The sequence below is a fragment of the Leuresthes tenuis genome, unplaced genomic scaffold (genome assembly GCF_036924035.1).
Source record: "Leuresthes tenuis unplaced genomic scaffold, fLeuTen1.0.hap1 SCAF_16, whole genome shotgun sequence".
Lineage (NCBI taxonomy): Eukaryota > Metazoa > Chordata > Actinopteri > Atheriniformes > Atherinopsidae > Leuresthes > Leuresthes tenuis.
Genome location: NW_027325370.1, coordinates 3,532,371 through 3,552,224, shown reverse-complemented (window position 1 = coordinate 3,552,224; position 19,854 = coordinate 3,532,371). Strand labels below are relative to the sequence as shown.

General features: G+C 42.7%; 2 protein-coding genes and 1 non-coding gene across 3 annotated transcripts; all 3 read right to left on the bottom strand.

Moving 5' to 3' along the window:
• Positions 1–205: 205 nt before the first annotated feature.
• Positions 206–277, bottom strand: trnae-cuc (transfer RNA glutamic acid (anticodon CUC)). The gene has a single exon. It is a non-coding gene; the product is annotated as a tRNA-Glu (tRNA).
• A 227-nt stretch (positions 278–504) lies between these two features.
• rh50 (Rh50-like protein) lies at positions 505–1,920 on the bottom strand. Its single transcript, XM_072366434.1, has one exon. It carries the CDS (start codon positions 1,918–1,920, stop codon positions 505–507), a length of 1,416 nt encoding a protein of 471 aa, XP_072222535.1.
• Positions 1,921–2,910: 990 nt separating this feature from the next.
• On the bottom strand, positions 2,911–19,125 carry slc12a5b (solute carrier family 12 member 5b). Its single transcript, XM_072367589.1, has 24 exons — positions 18,991–19,125; positions 17,935–18,081; positions 17,035–17,089; positions 16,828–16,958; positions 16,240–16,487; positions 15,949–16,160; positions 15,664–15,831; positions 14,526–14,624; positions 14,354–14,411; positions 13,511–13,685; positions 13,256–13,374; positions 13,062–13,160; positions 12,058–12,177; positions 11,868–11,972; positions 11,568–11,736; positions 11,291–11,486; positions 8,749–8,918; positions 8,501–8,632; positions 7,670–7,777; positions 7,381–7,497; positions 7,031–7,200; positions 5,844–5,858; positions 5,630–5,763; positions 2,911–5,502 (listed from the first exon to the last, which is right to left on the bottom strand). The coding sequence occupies exons 1-24, from the start codon at positions 19,123–19,125 to the stop codon at positions 5,411–5,413; spliced, it is 3,174 nt and encodes a 1,057-aa protein (XP_072223690.1). The 3' UTR covers positions 2,911–5,410.
• Between the last annotated feature and the right edge of the window lie 729 nt (positions 19,126–19,854).

The following is a 19,854-nucleotide window of genomic DNA, read 5'->3' as shown; positions in this document are numbered from 1 at the left end:
GGTCAGTATGCTGTATGTTTATATTTATGCATTTAGCAGATGCTTTTATCCAAAGAGACTTACAGGTAGGCAGGTAGGGTAAGGGGGTCTTGCTTAAGGACCCCTACTGGAGATAGTACCTTTCATACAGGGGATTTGAAGCCAGATCTCCTACATGAAAGGTGGCAATCATACCACTACACGATCCAGTCCACTAAAAGCGTTGTTCCCTGACCGGGAATCGAACCCGGGCCGCGGCGGTGAGAGCGCCGAATCCTAACCACTAGACCACCAGGGACACACATACCTTTCCGTTTGGATGTCTTCTGATTGCGTTTAATATTGAATAACAGCACGAATAACAGAGGAAAAAGAGATTGAGCTTCCATGCGATCACTATAGTAACATATTTAAAGTGTTGATGGTTAGTGTCACACAAACTGTCAGCACAATAATCTTTACCATCAATTGCAGGTAACTTCTTTTTGTGTTACTGACAGCTGAATGCACCGACAGACTCGGCTGTTACACATCAGCAGTAATGGAATTTCTGGGTCTGAGTGGTGAATCATAGTCTCGGGGAACCTCGAAAAACAGCTCATCATCAAAACAGTAATCATCAGAAGGTGGTGCGAGGAATGGCAGCCTCAACACGTATCCTGTCAGGATGCCTCCCAGTGCTGATAGTCCTATCGTTGAGAACATAGCAGCGACCTGGAAAAGAGCTTGTTGGCGGGCTGTCCTCCCCAAACCTGACCGTAAGCCTGGGATCAACATCTGGAGCTCTTTCAGCTTGGGGTCTCCGTCTGCTGGTGCTCTGTGGGTAAAGATCTCGTACAAACTGGGGCAGTAAACATCCTCGTCAGCCATCAGTATGGCACAGATCCCTGCGGCACATGATATAAGTCCTGTTAGTCCATGCAAGTTATGTATCCCGCACTGATCCTGGATCCTGCAGTGCCGTGCCAGGAAGGGGCTCAGGTGCTTGTAACCCAGCATGCACGCCACGCAGCCCATCATACCCAGAGCATACGCAGCCGCAGGCGAGATCATCATATCCACAGACGCCCCGACTGTCACGCCTCCTGCCAGGGTCACGTTCTGAACATCAGCAATGGTGAGTTTGCCATTTTTGTTTAGCATGGCAGAGAGAGCAAAGGCTGTGAGTGTGGAGGCGCAGAGGGCGATGAAGGTGTGGACGATGGCCCTGTGCTGGTCATCTCCTTTCAGGGTCAATGCCGAGTTGAAGGAGGGCCAGAACACCCACAGGAACAATGTCCCCATCACAGACAGGATGTCAGACTGGTAGCTGGTGTTCTCCTTTGCATGACCTTCATTCAAACTAGGCCTGTACAGCACAAAAGTGACACCCAAACCAAAATAACAGGCAAACAGATGGATGAGAATAGAGCCTCCTGCATCGTTGATCTTCAGAAACTCCAGCACGGCCCACTCTGTGACTGCAAACACCGGCACCTCCAGCAGAGCCATAACCAGCAGCTGCAATGGGCTGGTCTTCCCCAGTACCGCCCCGAAAGATATCAGCACCACAGCACAGGCAAACTCAGCATTTATGAGATTGATCACTCCGAGGTGGATCTTACCGTCATGGAAGAACTGGAAGTAACCCTGCACCAGAACTGCCCACTGGATGGCAAATGTGGCAGTCAGAAAGTTAAAAACCATCCCCCCGAAGCCATAGAGTCGGAAAAATGCCAGGAGGCATCCAAAGCCGAGGAATATCATGACCTGTATGTCTGCAAAGAAGGGGTAGTCCCTGTACACTGCATTGTGCATTGGGTTTGTCTGGTTGGTCTGAAAACGGGCATCGGCATGCTCATCGTAGGTGACGAAGGCAGCATACAGGGCAACAAAAATCACCTCAGTGACAAACACAAACACAGGTAACCTCACCCGAAGGCTGGCCGAATGCGTCTTCATCCTCACAACTCTCTGGAGCATTTGGTTCTTTTGCAGCCTGGATTATCTCTGTTCAGATAAGACGGGTCAGAGACATTGGTCCAGGCTGCTGTCACTCAGACAAGCACAAAGCTATTCTCCTCCCAGAGAGATGTAACTGTGTGGACTTTGTCCCTCATCATAAACATTTATGAAACATCAGCATTCTTTGCTGAATTCACGTTGTGACACTGACTATTTGTGCACAAGATGTCCAGGTAAAGTTGCTATGTGAGCGGTAACATTATCGATCCATTCACCCTCAAAGAAAGTCAAATCATTTTCCAGTTCACTGAGATTTGTACAATATGGATGTTAAACAGCAGCAGACTCACAAACACTTTATAAACACCATCTCATTCTGCAGAACGCTGTTAGAGATGTAAAATGAAACTGGAAAAGAGTCATCAAATTGCTCTCAGCATGCTGCTTTTTGTCTTAAGTGTGTCTCTTTAGTGACTAACATAATAGGAAGAGAAAACTGATAGAAGAGAGTCAATACCTGGAAATACTTTTGTTACAGGAAAAGGAGAGGCAAGGAGTGCAACTTTACAGACTGTTCTTCTCTTTTGAAGGAAACACAGATGGTAAAGGTCCCAGTATACTTATTCAGAAGGCCAGCTCAGTTCTGGGGGGGAGTAGAATGATCTATTTGCAGGGTTGAAGAGGGCAAGGTTATCAAAACTGAGTCCTGAGTTTTTAATCTTGGCCAAAACGTCTCAGTAATGCAGATGAGCTTTATGGGAATTGATGATTGCTGGAGGGGATCTTCACCATTTTAGGAATTTATCAAGTTTTCTATAATTCTTACAGGATCACTGCAGAACTCAGATGCCACAAATTATCAGTTGCAGCAGCCTCTGACCAGTTTCCTGTCAGTCACACAGCAAACACTTCCACAAAAGATGACTCGTGCCTCTAAGTCTTGTATTAAAAGTATTTAGATTTATTGCATTTTGTGCAGACATATAAAATGGTTTCTTCCAACCATTAATTGTACATGAATGCAAAAGATATCATAAAACTTAAAATAGTGTAAGATTTTCAAAGACATTACAAACTGCCTATTTTATATCTATAAAACTCATTTGTAATCTACTAGCCTAAAATCACAGATCCTCATACAAACGGTTCCCTTTAGCTCTGTCACACTGGTCTTGAACACTCAGTGAAACAGTCACAAACATACATAAAACACACTCTGGCTGAGGGAGTTGACTCTATATTTCTGCAGACTATTGACCAGAATGACTCACTTGCAAAATGACACCATCATGAGGAGGGGAGGGTTTGCACACTGTATGCTACGGCATCAAAAAGAACATGCGTACAATAGATTAAAGGATATCAGAGGAGTTACAAGTGATGCAGACTTTCTTAAACAAAATATTGTACGGCACTAACAGGCCAAAGGGAAGAGGAAATCAAAACAACTATTTACAATCATGTTTGCACAAAAACCCAGATATACTGAAGATGCTGTTTCCATCCTAATAAACAGCTCCGGAGTAAAGTAACGTACCCTGATCTCACGCTAATATTGTTACAGAATTGGTGGACTCTAATAAGCAAGAATACCCTCAAAATATAAATGTATTTGACACTTTTTTTAATAGATAAATGCAGTGAAGTTTAGGCATCATTAAAATTCTGTATATTTCTGCATATATATGATCTTAAACATCATCAGATTTTTACACTAGTTCTAGAAACAAATACAAACAGCACAGTGAAGTAAATAATGTAACAATATTACACTTGTTCATTTACCTGTTGAAGAAATGATAGTTATGGGTGGATGTTGTATTTAACGATCAACAATCGGTCTCACAGGATGTTTGCATCAAACAGCGGAGAATCAGAAAAACAGCTGATGCTTCCAAAACCCGTCCTTGAAGCGTGTGACCTTCACTAATCGAGAGTCAGGGAGATTGAGAACGGATGGAGGAACATTTGAATCAAAGAGCTGACCTTCCAAGGAGTGGTCAACCAACAAATCTCATTCCCATGGCAAGGTTTCTGATTACAAAGTCACGAGAGTAACTTTGAAGCAACTGCTGGCCTGTATCTCTGAGTTTAAAGTTCACCATCATGTGCACATTGAGGAAAACATGGTGTGCATAGCAGGGCTTTTCTCCTCTTTTATGTTAAAATGAGAACCAAAACTTTATATTCTAGTATAAGGGCATGATCCCATCTGTAAAACACAGTAGTAGCATTGGTCAGGGCATGTTCTGTTGCCCCTTCATTGATGGAAAAAACAGGTTGTTCCAACAAAGAATAAATAAATAGCATCTTAAACCAATAAAAAGGAAGAAGCACATATGAGGAAATGACATCCCAGAGTTGAAATTCTCCCACACAGTGAATAAACCAAAAGTCCAACAAGCTGATGAGCAACACTGATAAAGTTCCTGGAAACGTTCGGTTGCATGTTTTGTAATTAAATAATAATCAAATATTATGCCATGTACATATATTTGATATTGAATAATGCATCTGAATAAATGATCGATAGCTCAATTTCTGTCTCTTTTTGCCAACCGAGGAATTCTGAAATCTGAAGGTGCTTTAGGTGATGGTTATGCAGATATACAGAAAATTCTATAGACTTTTTACTTCCTTTGAGCTTTGCATTTCGAGCATCAGATCTGGTTTCTGTCGGCTTTACAGAGAGCTGCTGGCAGTTGTGAGCTGGTCAGCTTTCGACAGAACAAGACAAGCCGTTCCCTCGTGATTCTGGTTAATAAGGTAGAGGTATAGATCTTCAAACAGTGCCAAACTATTTCTATTCATGCACCCATCATAAATAAAATATATAAACAGAGTAAAACATATATCTAATATTTCTATATCTTAATCACGTCATTTAAAATCCCTGTGAAATCAAGTCAGTGTTTGTATTTGATCCGTCGTGCATTATACATCAACTGTATTGGATTGTATAATTCTATATTTGGGACACTAAAATTACTTTGATCCATTTAACTGAAAGACAGCCCCCACTTCTGCTGTTGTAATACTGCAGCTGAGTGTGAATGCATCACATGAACACAGGAAGTCCTTATCTAACACACTGAATTAGTTTAACCAACAGCACTCTGGTTGTTGCAACCATGCTAGGACGAACGAAACAAAGAAGACGGGATCCGGAGAACAAATACTTAAATAACACTGACACTAAACACTTGAAAAAAAAGAGTAGAAATGAGAATGAAAGAACATTCCTGAGGGAAAAGTTGAAAGCAGGACGCTGATTCAACAGAAAACAGAGAAAAGAAAAAGAACCGTGAGCAAACTTTCATTTTTCTTGAGTAAGTTTCTGCTAAAGTTTTAGAACAACCTAAAATGTTATCTGCTGCTTTCAGGTTTAAAGGTGAGTCTATGCGGGTCGATGTCACCTGGGGACGCTGCAGTGGGGGGGGGGGTGGCAGGCGACAGGATGGGAGGCCAGTGTTTTTACAGACGCCCCTCAGGAGTAGATGGTGATGACTTCACGGCCTCCTCCACGCACGAGGAGGACCCGATTGAGACCCTCAGTGAGCACCTCGAGGAACTCCATGTCTGAGACATTCAGAGTGAAGGACTGCAGATTGTTGCACCTGAATGTGTAAAAGTAACAAGGTGCTGCATCTGATGCTTCTCATTCTATGTGTCCGACATGGAAAACGGAAAGTGACGGGAAGGATACAGTTTTCGTCGCCCACTCGGTTCTTTGGCGGCCCGGGCATGTTGAGCAGGACGAGTTTCGCCTCCTTGGACTTCTTTGTGATGACCTCATTGAGCCGCATCGCTGTATGCATTCGCCTCACGTCGAGCTGGCTTCTGGTGCAAGAAAACACAAGGTCACAGTTTTAGCTGCTCACCTCAGGCAGCAGGTCTCGCTACAAAGTGTTTATACTCACAAGTTCTCCCATTCCCTGCAGCATGATTGGACAAAGAGAAACAGCAGTGTGTGAGTTACATTCTGGAGAGCCACCAACACACACAGCTGCAGGTATTTTATTGGTTTCTCTGATTATCAGCAGCGTGACATTTGTCTACATGAAATTAACATATTCAAATGAAATATAAAATCCTCTAAAATGACCGAAAAAGGCTCATAACTGAAGCTCTGGAGAGCCGTGGAGCATTGTGACCTCCAGCCGACTGAAGGGTGCTGATAATTCCTCTTTTTTCTGTTTTGATGAGTAGATATTTGTAGCTTTGCACAGGCTTCGGTATGAATGTGTTGTTGTTATTGGCAACTATCGAGGGGCTTATAGAGGGCTTTCTACTCACTCGTCTACTGGGATGATGTCATCGACGCCCGCCGCTGCAGCACAGCTCATTCACTCCGGTAAGAATGTCCATCTTACTCAAAGTCGTCGTTCACGTCGTCAAAATCTGATAAATATCCTGCCATGTTGCACAAAACTATCAGCAGCAAACTCTGTGTGAAGTTAGCCGACTGTCACAGAGCACGGAGTGAATAAACTGTGCTGCAGGGGGGCGTGTGGATGAAGTGGTCCCAGTAGAGTGCCTGTGTAGAAATCCCTCCGTTAGCTCTCCTATAGCTGCAAGTAGCCACATAACAGCAGCTATGAGCTAACAGAGCTATAGCACACGTTCATTCATTCATTCTTCTTAAAGTATTGGTGAAATAAAGACAGATAATGCCTTATTTAGAGGCTGCATCCTCTAAGCCCCGTTCACTCCGTTATATGGATCTCCAGTTATCTAAATATCTTCCGAAGGACGCCGACTTTCACCAAACTGTTCTCTGTGAGTAGATGAACGTATTTCATGCCAGAAATAAGGTCCAGGTTTAAAAATACCAGAGTTCTCCTTTAAGCAAACTTGATGGAAAGCTGGAGCGTGGGAAAAAGAGTAAGAAGGAAGCAGAATTCAAATTTTGGTGCTGACTACCGCCTGCTTTAAATTAACCAGAAACATTAAATCTTAGCACATATTACGACTGATAAATTACATGAATTAAATCACATTCAATTAAAGATAATTTGCCTTGTTTCCATCTTCCACACACACCTAAAATACATTTGTCAGTATAAACAGGTGAGTAGTGTGTTGTGTCTGCTGCCAGGTCACTCACGGTTTCATATTGAAGAGGTCTTTGCATGACTCTGGCGTCGCTGCTGTAACCGTCTTCCCCTTCTCTGCCCCTCCTGCAGGGGGCGCAGCAGGCGATGTGGGGCTTGTGGGTGCGGCGGCATCCTTACTTTGGATCAGCTGTACCTGTTTTGGGTTGGACACAGCCTCAGACTGAGAGACAAACACGCAACATGACAGTGTGACAGGGTGAAAAAGCGAAAAGAGAGCAAAGGTGAACCTCTGGAAGTCAGTGAGAAATCACTGAGACAACGTCAAACTGCTGAGAAAACTGCTCTTAGAAGGTCTGTCACTAATGAGAATACAGAAAAAAAATGGCCACAGCTGAATTACCTCATCTTCTGGTTTTTCTGCAACACGGGCTCCCTCGTCTGTGCTGTGCTGGGGCCGCAAGGTGCCTGGGTTTTTACGCCGGATGGAACCGCGAGATATATCTGTAATGCTTTGGATCTGCAATAAAAAAATATATAATTTGGTTTCTAATTTTCCCCTGAGGTTCGTTAGACTCACTGAGGACAAGTCCAGACAACGTTCCTGCATAAGAGTAGATATTCAAAGCAGAAGAAGTGATAATGAAAAAACTAAAATGAGTGTCACGCTTGCCAATCCCAGTTATATTTACCTCTCTCTCCATCTCATTCTTGGTCAGATGCATCTGTTTAAGGATCTGCGATCGTTGTTCCATTACCAGCGTCTTCTCGTAGGTGTAAGCCGAGATGTCATTGTCAAGCTTTGAGGGGAAAACACATTTCCATGAATCAACTGGATGTCATTTGAATACTTTAAAAGTATATATATTAGGGCTGACAAACTATTTTTTAATCGCGATTAATCGCATTTTTTTCATAGTTAACTCGCGATTAATCTCTATATTAAAAATATAGAGTTAGAATCAAATAAACACTTTTGTTTCTTTTAATCACTTTTAATCTTTTATTTCTTCTTTCAAATAAAAAAGTGCATTGTAGACCCACTTGACGTATCTATTTAAAAAAAAAACAGCACATAAAAAGCCACAAAAATATGGTCTTGAAACTGAAGAAGTTGTAGACAACAAACAGAACAGGGCCTAATGACAGTTAAATTAATGAAAAACTGCAGTCATTAGACACATCAGATTCAAAACTCTGAAGTGACTTTTCACCTATTTATTAAGCCAATTGCTAATTCTACGATTAATCGATCTAAAAGCGATCAAATTGATTAATCGCGATCAAATCGATTAATCGCGATCAAATTAATTAACGCGTTAATTGTTTTTAATCAATCTATGACAGCCCTAATATATATATATAATATATATTTGTAATATGGAGAAAAGATTTGGTCTGTGGCAGAACATTTCCTGGTGCTTGCTCAGGACAGAACAGTTTTTTTTACACCATTTCCAAAAGAGGTCATCTTCTGGCAGGGTTTGTTTGTGAACTCATGATGTGTCGGACAGATCTCTCACCATCTCCACCACTTCGACAGCAGCATCAATGCGCAGGTGATAGAGGAAGGTGATGAGGTCTTTCTTCATCTGGATGCTGTTGTCATCCATTTGTGCTACGGTGAAAATGCGCATCTTGCACTTCCTCCACACCTACGGCACAAAACTTTCCTAAAATGTCTCCATTGTTCCTTAAATACACTTTATACTGGTTCAATTCCCCCATAAATCATATTAAACCCATCACAGCCTTTTTTTTTGTCCCCCACCTTGTGCTGACGCAGCAGGAAGGGCAGAAGCATCAGCATCCCTCCATCATGGACAATCCACCACACGTCTATGTGGCCTTCGGTGAAGCGCTCTCCGTTCGATGGATAGCTGGAGATGTTTTTGGGAACCAATAGGGCCAAACTCGCAATAGTTGTCTCTCTGACCACCTCTGCAGAGGAAATGTGGACAATATTGAAGGATTTATTTTATCTGAAACACATTCTGTTGGTTCAAACATTCATCTCATAATGAAGCTAAACGGATAAAAACCATATAAGGTTGAGTTTCTAACCTATGCTAGTTTATACATGCTGATAATAACTATAATAATTAAGTTTGGGTAAAGAAATATGAGCTAATATTGATTTTTGAAACACATTTCTGATAAAGATCCACGACCTTCTGTAATAAAGAACCCTGACCAATATATGGACTATGAGCACTTATACAGTTAAAGAAATAAAACTGTCAATAAAGTACAGTTCTTTATTTATTTACCTTTATTTAACCAGGAATAACCTTATTTTTTTAAGGCCAAGAAGGGCAGCGATACGTTGAACAGTTTCAGACAAATACCCCCACAAAAAAATACAGAATCAGGTCAAAATTAGAATTGCTTCTGAGATAAAAAGTCAAAACATCTGCAGCCAGATGTGTCTGCCTCCAAGTCGCTCCACAACCTTTTAAAGGTTTCAGGTCTTTTTCTAGTTTATTCCAAGTCAATGGAGCTACAAACCTAAACGCCTTTTTTCCCCAGTTCAGTTCTGACTTTCGGAAAAAAGACAGTAAAAAAGACCCTGAGAGCAAAGCTTATCGGCTTCTGTGCTCCTCTGACTGATGTGGGTCAGAAGGTAGGATGGGAGCAGACCTAGAATAGACTTATAAATCAAAATATGCCAGTGATTAAGTCTACGAGCAGACAGAGGAGACCATCCAACACGAGCACGGTATCCAGGGACTGTAGGCGTATACGAGACATCAGGCATGAATGTGGCAGAAACAAGTCTCTTTCTCGACTCAAAAGACATACAGTATATGCAGCAGGACTGGATTGGCTCTAAAAATACATGATTTGGATCTTTCAAGAGCATCCGAAGCCCCTTTAGACACAAATCGGCTTCAGCAAACTGTGTTAGTAATTGTGTTAAATGGTTAATACAGTCTGTATTAAGAAGGTGTGAATAGAACAAATGCATCGTCCACACCGTCTGATGTTCAGTGATCACAAGCTATTAGATGAAGAACTTTCTTCATGCATAAACCGTCTGATGGCTTTAGGACTTTTTCTTCTTCTGCACCTTTCTCACAAAACAGCTGATATTAGACACTAAAACTTTGAGAACAAGCTAAGGCACAGTGAGGGTTTGCAGGTTACTTTTGTTTCATGCGTTTTATTTCTTTGCATTTCCTGTGACTGTGTTGTTGCCGTTTTCTTTGCTGCTGTGTGTCGGGGCAGCAGCCAGCGACACCAACAGACTGCACTTGGTCTCAGGTTGGAGGAGGACACTGAATAAGCTGTTGTGGATAATAATCAGCACCCTCTCCATCACACCGTGGTCAGACAGCGGAGCGCCTTCTCACACAGGCTGCTTCAGCTCCGCTGTCACATGCCATCACACTGTTAAATAAAAGCTGAAAGCACTGCTCATTATTCTCTACATGCACTTTAGATATATTTTCTGTTAAACATACTGCTACTGGTACACTTTAATACTGCACAAGTGCACATTTTGTGGTATACAGACGATATTTGTACTTGAATTGTACATTTTTATCTATAGTACTACTTGATAGTAGGTGCTTTGTGCTTCTACGTTTATTTCACTGTCTCGGGTGTAAATGCTGCTACTGCAAAGAAATTTCCCTGTTTGGGATGAATAAAGTACTTCTATTCTACTCTATTCTACTCTATTCTACTCTTTTTGTCTACAGTGTCCTATTCTATGTAGTATCTGTAAAGACTCGCACAACGATGGGCTGTAAAAAGAACTTTGACTCGACTGTTTTGTGGTCATAAACTGACACACAGCGCTGCCATCCCAAACCTATTATCCTATTTCACTGTTTTCGAGAAAGTTCTGTGGATCCACACCATCATTTTTAACAAGTCCTCGGTTTTCCCACGCATTTCCTCTCCTTTCCAAGTGTCAAGGAGTTATTCTCACTCACTGACACACACATTGGCCCTCTTTCCTCTTGACTTGGAGGTGGAACGGTGATTAAAAAAAGCCACACTGATCAGTGTCTTTGCATCATTTCCAACCATCTGACCCTTGGCAAAATTTCCCCACGGCTCACAGACATTTCCAAACCTCAGACCAGCTTCCAACAAACATCCATGACAGCATTTTTGACTGTCGACGACAGATTTGACCACATTTATTTGCTCCTACGGTTCTGATAGCCTTCCCAAGACTACATTCTGTTCTTTAATCATCAACAAAGAACAAAGGAGAGCTCACAAGCCCTAAAACAGTCTCTAACCCCCCTCTTTGCTTCATAAGTAGATTGCATTTTGTTTCACAAGCCAAGTTGCCTTACCGACAAAGTTCCTAAATTGCTGGTAGTACTCGGGCTGTTTCCAGTTAAGGGGCCAGCTGACCATCACGGTGTTGTGCTTCAGACCTCCGAGTCCTCCGACTTGGACCAGGTGGGATGTTCCATCTCTCAGGTTGGAGGAGATGACCACCTGAGAGAAGCCTTTTACCTTTTCTGTCTCCATCAGCTTACGCAAAGACTGCAGACACACAGTAAGAGGATTAGGCCTTTGTCTGGGAATATGACTCTGAATCTGTCACAATGTGATGGAGCTACGGACCTGATCTGCCCTCTGGGCTTCGGTGTAATTGTCGAGGAAGGTTCCTTGAACAGAGGTACCAACGATGGTTAAACCTTTGCCTGCTTTCATCTGATTGGTCAGAGAGAGCAGTCGGGGCTGCTCCACATTCTGCTCGGCATCCACACTCACCAGAACCAGGATCTGAGGCCTTAGAATTAACAGAGAAGTACGGTAGGGAAACAATGCTCCTGTCCACAGACACAAATCTGCTGATCTACTATTTCCTAAAATTACAACTCAAAACAAGAACCTTAAACTCTGAGGATGAACTGAACTGACCTCCAGTTCTTGGTGTGTGGCGGTCCCTCCTCAAGCCTCATCAGAGCATATCTTGCAGCGCTGAGCGAAATGCCACGTATGCCATCTCCCCACTCCTTCTCGGCTCTGTTTCACAGCATATTCATGGTAAACAGGTTCTCTGTTCAGCACGATAATGAAGCAAAAGTCCTGTGCTGCCACGGTCACTTACCCGCAGAACTCAATGTATTTGTAAATGCAGGTGGCGATGCCCATGGCGACCATGGCGTAATACCAGGAACAGATGAACATGAGGGACAGGCACAGGCTCATACCCAAGAAAGACAGAGCCCTGTGGGTGACAGGATGTAACAAGCTTCACACGGCTGGCTGAAATACAACAACGACCACAGTTTGTCCAGTCTTTTTCTGCTAAGATGACCCTACAAGACAGGATAAGCAAGCTCCAACCTGCCACGATAACCAAGGCCGCACAGGAGAACATTATGTTTATGTTTCTGTATTTATCAGACGCTTTTATCCAAAGTGACTTACAAATGAAGATATAACAGCTATATAAGAAGCTAACAATAAGCTACATAGAAGGAACCCAGGAGTCCGACTCTGTCAGAGGGGACAGAGTAGAGATAGGGTGCAGGCATAGAAGGAAGTGCAGAAAGATAAAGTGCAGAGATAGAGGGGGGAGGGAAGTACAAGGTAAGTGCTGGGATAGGAGATGCTCTCTGAAGAGCTGGGTTTTCAGGAGCTTCTTGAAGATAGACAGGGACGCCCCTGTTCTGGTAGCGCTCGGTAGCTCATTCCACCATCGTGGGACGACACATGAACAGAGTTTGGATTGTCTTAGGCGTGGTGTAGGAGCTGCTAGACGACAATCCTGGGACCAACGGAGGGACCCAGTTGGGACAGAAGCCTTTGCAAGAGCATTCAAGTAGATGGGAGCCGTTCCATTAAGCACTTTGTAGCTAACATAAGAAGATATAAGATTAAGATATAAGATAAGATTATAAGAAGATTCGACCTGCTGGAAGATCTTAGGGTTATAAACTGCACTTCTCAGTCATATTGTGTAAGTCAAGCAGCTCAATTAGTGCCCCATGAGCAGAATGATTTGGAAACATGTAAACTCGGTCCTCCATAAGAGGCTCAACGTTTATACTGTCACATACGTTCACATTTTACCAGAAAACAAAACAGATTTCTTACACATACACTCACCAATGGTAGAACTTAAACCGTGGCCTCCAGTTCGGTGTCCTCAGGAGGGTCTGAAGGGCGCAGGCAAGATTGACGAACATGTAGCACATCAAGAAAAACCTTTAAAAAGAGAGCGAGCGAAGAGAGATAGGACAGTGAGAGGGTTTCAGGCACAGTGGCTGTGTTCAGAGGGGAACGTGCACAGTTGTTCTTACATGGAGAGGATGGGGGCGACTGCATCCAGGGAGGCGATGATGATGCCAATCTCACAGATGCTAGCTGTGAGTAAGAGCGCCCAGGTGGGTTCCCCGTTGGCTTTGCCATGCCCGAAAACCTGCAACAGTGCAAAAAGTACAGATATAATGGGATTTTAACCCTGTGATATTTGTTTCTGCAGCATCCCTGACTCCGAGAGGTCGAAAAGACGCCTTTTATGACATGTTTGAATGCTACAGCGCACGTGTGCTCACTCTAAGAAAGGGGATGATGCCATCTCTTGAGATGGCCTGAAGCAGACGTGGAGCTCCTGTCAGACTCTGAAGTCCTGCTCCGCAGGTGGAGAAGAAGGAGCCAATCACAATGACCCATGGAGACGGCCACGCCAGCGTGCCGATCACCAAGTTACCATTGACCCCCTCACCAAACCTGAAGAAAAAGACGAGAACTCAGACCTAAAACAACACTCTGCACGTTAAAGTTCAAGAGGTGCTCAGTGAGGAATCCTTTCTGGCTCTCCTCAGCGGCGACGGAGCAGCACAACACGTCCTTAATTCCCCTTAATTGAGCTTTTTGTTTTCTTACACAGTTGCATATTTAATGAGCATAGCGAGATCCACCGGAGATGGATTAACGAAGGTAAACTGAGGTAATTTTCTGTGTGTTAGCAGAAAACGATCCCTCCTTTTGACTTTCTGTCTCTGGGACATTTATTCTAAGTCGCAGAGGTCTTCAAGATGTTTAAAAAATGATATCACGCTTAAAGACGAGTGCTAGTCTCCACAAGATCTTAGAGGAAATATGGGAAAGACGTTATTAACGTAGGTTTCTGTGTAAAATGTGTTGAGAAATGTTGAAAAATCACAAAACTGAAAAAGGAAGATACTATGCTTGAGTAATAAAACCAGAGCTTTGTTTCAGTGTTCACAGGAAACGCAGGAGTTTGGAGTTAAATGAGTTAATAATGATTCCTGGAGTGTGTGAAAAATAGAAAGCAGTGGGAAGACTATTCTCTATTAATCTGATGTAGTTTATTTAAATCTGGACAAACCTTTCTGGTATATTTGACATCTACAAATGCACATAATCAGGCTTACTTGTCTCGAAGTACTACGCCTTCAATACAAGCACCAAACAGCACCACACATGACATGTCTGAGAAAGAAAACAGTTGAGGAACACATGGCTGAGAATCATATATTAAGTAAGTGTAATATCAGCTTTTTCAATGATTTCCATTTCATAGGCTGTGGCGACAGTGAAGGATACACACGGTCGATGTGGTGGTGATGGCTGCTATGGTGCCTATTGGGATGGACTTCTGAGCATCTCGCAGGTCACCAGAGCGGTTGGAGCCAGCCATGATGCCTACAAGAGGAGCAAAATGAGGCAAAGCTTCATACTTTCATACCTTCATACCATCTCTATCCGTCTCCTTAAAGGGGAACTCCGGTATTTTTAAACCTTATTTCCGGCATGAAATACGTTCATCTGCTCACCGAGAACAGTTTGGTGAAAGTCGGCGTCCTTCGGAAGATATTTAGATAACTGGAGATCCATATAACGGAGTTAAAGGGGCTTAGAGGATGCAGCCTCTAAATAAGGCATTATCTGTCTTTATTTCACCAATACTTTAAGAAGAATGAATGAATGAACGTGTGCTATAGCTCTGTTAGCTCATAGCTGCTGTGTTGTTGTTATTGGCTGCTATCGGGGGCTCTTCTAAGGTTGCATGTTGTACCATTAAGGTGTCCAAAACTAAGTTAGCTCTATATGTAATTGTTGTGCATATATAGCCTCTTCTTAAAAACAGTTCTGTCTACAGGCTCAAACTCTTGGTTTAATAAACCTGTTCTTTAATCTGTGAAGGTGTGGTGTTTGTAACGATTGAATTGAGAACATCTATGCTATAAGTTTACATGAAGAACTGTAAAGGTCACTCCACAGCTTTTAGTTTAGGAGGGATGACGGCAGATATGCCAACCAAGGAATGAGCAAAGGATATACTCTGCACAGCGGTGAGAGGAGTGTGTACCAAAAGGTCTTGTTAAAGTTGCAATGACACGTTTTCCTTTTGGCCACAAGATGGCAGCAAAAACAAGTGTAAATGCAACATTTATTGTCAGAAATCAGAGACAACAGCATGCATCAACTCAGCCTTATTTCAGTGGGGAAAAGGATTTTCTGGAACCAATTACTGACCAGTGATATCTAACCAGAGATGTTTAACGTTCAGTAATGAGAATAGCATCAGTCTGCGCTGACTGGCTAATCTGGAGTGTTGCTTTTTCAACAGACACCTGACCAATTATCTCATGACTCCACTTGATTGGACAACTTGACATGTTTTTGTCATGAATGTCCCTTTGAAATCAACGAGGTGAGGGTAAAATGTTCTGGATCTAACCTGTTACAGACGGGAAGTATATTCCCACCAGCAGGGTGAAGAAGCTGGTGATGTCAGACAGGACGTAGCGGTTGGTGTTGACTGTGGGACTATCAGGATCTGCATTGGACACGACCCCACGCTTCTCCAGGATCACCCCCTTTTCCAGATAGTTTCCAAACAGATTCTCTGGCAGAAAGAGAGAGGGAGACCAACGCATATAAAATGAGTGAATAAGCTAGTTTAGCTGGCATCAAACCGCCATTCTGATAAGAGATAGAAGCCCATTTTTGGTTATAAACCTACCTGCTAGGATACCACTAGTGACCCCCGGGATGCCCTGTATCTCTGTGATGTTGTTGTTGGTGAAGTATTCATCACAAGTAGCATTCAGGGACTCAGAATCACAGAAGGACCTCCACAGTTTGGTGGTGACTGTCTCATTGTCTATCTCGATGACCTTCGCACAGATGTCATACGCTTTGGAGACAAGAGTTCGATTCCCCAGGATGCAGACACTGCAGAGACAGCCAGAAAAAGTCTTTGTCGTCATGTGACACAGGCGAGCATCGACCTACGAATGACAGCGTCACTTACGGAAAGACAGGCGCGTCAATGGCGGTCTTGATGACTCCAGCATAAACAGCCAGAATAGAGAGGATGACGCAGGCCAGAAAGAGCAGCGCCAGTTTATTAACATATTTGACCCCCACAAACACCACCAGCGACATGAAGCTCAGCACAATGGTGCCGTATACTCGCATATTGTTGAGCAGAGCCAACTCTGCCTCTGGCCCCTCGAGACCTTCGATCTTAAAGATGGCTGCCTGAGGAACAATATAAATCTGAAAGCGTGGACAAAGGGAGGACAGTGGAGGAGGCATTAGAAGGAGGGATGAAGTTGAGGCAAAATGTGGAGAAGTTTGATGAAGAAGAGTTGAAGAAAATTAGAAAATGGATAAGTGTGCTGGAAAGAGCAGTTCATTTGTTAAAGTTTGGCTTCATTCTCAGTAGATTTTAGCTTTATGTCACCCTTCTGGAAGCCTTCTGATCCTCAAACCTGAGGGAACTACTCATGAGTACAACGTTCAACCCCGCTTAAAACAGAGCGAATACAGATATCTCTAAAACCAATGCAGCAAACAACATTTTGAAACATGCTATTTGATGATTAAGTGCACGTACCAGCAGGATTTCAATACAGCCAAGAATGTACATGGCACCGGCAAATGTGGTGCCCAGGTAGAAGCAGATCCCAACAGCTCCACCAAACTCAGGCCCCAGAGAGCGAGAGATCATATAATAAGAACCTCCAGCTGTGGGTAACGAACAGAGGATTTATTGCACCGCTCTAACACACAGACTAACACGTGCCCTCAGGTGTTCTGTTACCTGGTACGACTCCATTTGTTGCAATGGCACTCATGGAGATGGCTGTAAGCATGGTCTGAAAACAGCAGCAGGCATCAGAGGATTATTATGGGGCTCTGAGAGGTCACAGGTGAGCAATCAAAATTAAACATGGCTGAAAGCGAGGTCTTAAACTGAGAAAGCGAGCAGAGAAAAACATCCATGGCTGATTCATTTGAATATCAACAGAAACTCTGCTTTAGCACGTCTCCCCGGTGATTCTGTCTGTTACAGGACCAGAAGATCATTTCAGCACAATTTATCTGCAAGAACTTACATCATTTCTACTATAAACTAATAATCTAACTAATAAACTGTTGAATTACATTAGACAAGCCCCTTAAGTTCTCTTGAGAACACATTTTTTCCTACATTTTGAAACAAATTCTGCACATTCTTTGATACGTTTGGTTTAGCATCATTACTTCACTTCTCTATAATATTCATTTTACGACACTGCACAATACTGTATGTGAACTCTGGCATAAAACAGACTTTTAAGAGCACAAAGAGATGTTAAACCTGCCTAAGAATACAAGCTGTTCACTTTTCCCGTGTCAGCAGAGGCACGGAGATATTTTTTAAATCATCATATTCAAGGATCAGTGAGTATTGCTTTATCTAAAGAGAGTACAATGTTGATAAAGCAGCAACCGCTGACAGGGTGCATGTGGTGCTGGTGGATTTATCTTCAACATCTGCACACTGAATTGTACACACATGAACTCCAGTAATGGGCCATGTGTTGTACAAAGGAACCGAGTTTGATGGCTTGATCTCGATCTCTCGATCTTCAGGTATATATACACACAGGTATATATATTTTATTTTATTTCAGGTATAGATCTGCTTTCTGAGGGGACAACAGGCAGTTTAACCCACCGTAGAGCAACACATGAAGACGATTATGAAAGAGCCAAACACGCCTCCAATTCCGACCATCCAAGTCATCCGCAAGAAGAGGATCACCCCAAAGATATTCTGGATGCATGGCAAGTACACTCCCATCAGCGTGCCAAGCTGCGGTGCCTGGAAAACATGCACAGACACACACAAACAGCATATAATGTGAAGAAAAAGAAGTGTTTTCAGTGTTTTCAGGGCTTACATCACACAGGGAAGGCTTGAAATCAGGGTTACAATCTCTTATTTTGCTTTTGAAATTTATGACACAAGGATTTTCAATAGAAAGAGGATTAGAGACATATAGTAATCCTGCGGAGGAGAGAAAGACGAGCTCTTAGTTTATGAGATTCGTCTGTTTCCTCTAAGCAGACAAAGTGGCAGATGACGTTTTCCTCATTGTTTTGTCAGGTGATCGGTCTGCAGCCATTAGTTTGTGATGAGATGGAAGAGAACAGTGAACGGACCGATGAAAGTCACACAGGGAAAAGATGCTGAGATGTCAGTGATGCTCTGACTGCCTTCGGTTGCTGCAGTTTGATGTGAAACTGTCTCCAGCTGCAGGGTGAATTTCATAAATCAGCACAAGCATGTTTGCACATGTGCAAAAATGGGCCATTTCTTTGCATGACTTCTCTGCCCTGTGATCTGGCTCATGTGATGTCCAAATGTTCACATCCTTTTTACGTGAAAGTTTTGTGATTAACTGTCCATTTTTAAGTTCGTTATCTGCACCCATCGTCCCAGTTGTACATGAGGCCTCATCAACTTCTACTGATACAAAATATAACAATAATAAGTGAGATTTATAACTGTTGAGCAGCTGGAAAACTTTATCAGACAAGAATATCCCATTTTTTGGGATTGGGGTTGTAGCGCCTACAAAGAAATTTAGGATCAGTGCCTTGCCCAAGGACATTTTGACACTTGGAGGGGGATTGAACCACCAATCTTCTAAATAAAACACAACATCAATGGTCTTCTAGTTCTTGTTGCCCCAGAGTAGACGAGAACAAATCAGGTGCAGCGCTCTACCTTGACCGGCTTTTTAGATGGACGTGCTCCCTCCTCATTATTTTCCGCTTCTTCGTGCTCTTTGCTGCCAGTTGGCAGGTTGGAGTAGTTGGCCAGAGTGCTGAGCAAGGAGGAAACCATTGGACTGGTATCCATCTCCTCCTGCGGCACAAACATGCGGATGGACAGTTTTATGAGGCTGGAAATCGTCTGCATCAGCTGTAAAACACACACATTTACACCTCTAACACCAGAGATAACTGTCCCCACCTCAAATAGAGCCATGTTCTTGCCGTCGTACTGCTGGGTCTTTTCCACATCTGTGGCTGCAGTGCTGTTGATGAAAGGACTGCTTTCTTTGGGGTTTCCATCACCTGAAACAATACAATACCAGACAGCTGAGTCAATATCACTATAAAGTGCCTTTGGTGTCCTCGTCAGAATCAGTCAGTCATCATGAAAATGTAGCAGAATAATGAAACTCTGATGTCATATTATAAATGGCCAAACATTTACTCACATATTGGTACATTTAAAATATGTTTCCTTCATTTTATACCGTTTTTATTCATTGAAAGTATGTGATTTTGGCACGTCCCACACAGTGCTCTGCTAACTACAGTTTGTCTAATAACTGCTTAAATGATACTAAATAAAAAAATATTACACAGTTTAATTGTCCACAACCATCTATTTGATAAAAGGAGTAATTTTGATCATGTATATTCTATTTTCATAATTATATCGAACATTTTGCACGAATTGCTGTCATTATGGGGTAACTGTCCCTTTAAATAATCCTTTTTCACATTTTCAGTTCAATTCCTACAAGCATTTTGTATTTCTTCAATGGCAGCAGAAAGTTGCAAAGTAAGTATTTACTCT

Bases quoted from the DNA above. Each gene is read 5' to 3' on its own strand.
- rh50 (XM_072366434.1), bottom strand. From the start codon at position 1,920: ATGAAGACGCATTCGGCCAGCCTTCGGGTGAGGTTACCTGTGTTTGTG.
- slc12a5b (XM_072367589.1), bottom strand. From the start codon at position 19,125: ATGGATACCAGTCCAATGGTTTCCTCCTTGCTCAGCACTCTGGCCAAC. The intron at 8,919-11,290 runs GTAAGGCAACTT...TTTCCTCTGCAG, and splicing joins GCAATTTAGGAACTTTGTCG to AGGTGGTCAGAGAGACAACT. The intron at 5,503-5,629 runs GTATCCTTCCCG...TGAATGTCTCAG, and splicing joins CCGAGTGGGCGACGAAAACT to ACATGGAGTTCCTCGAGGTG.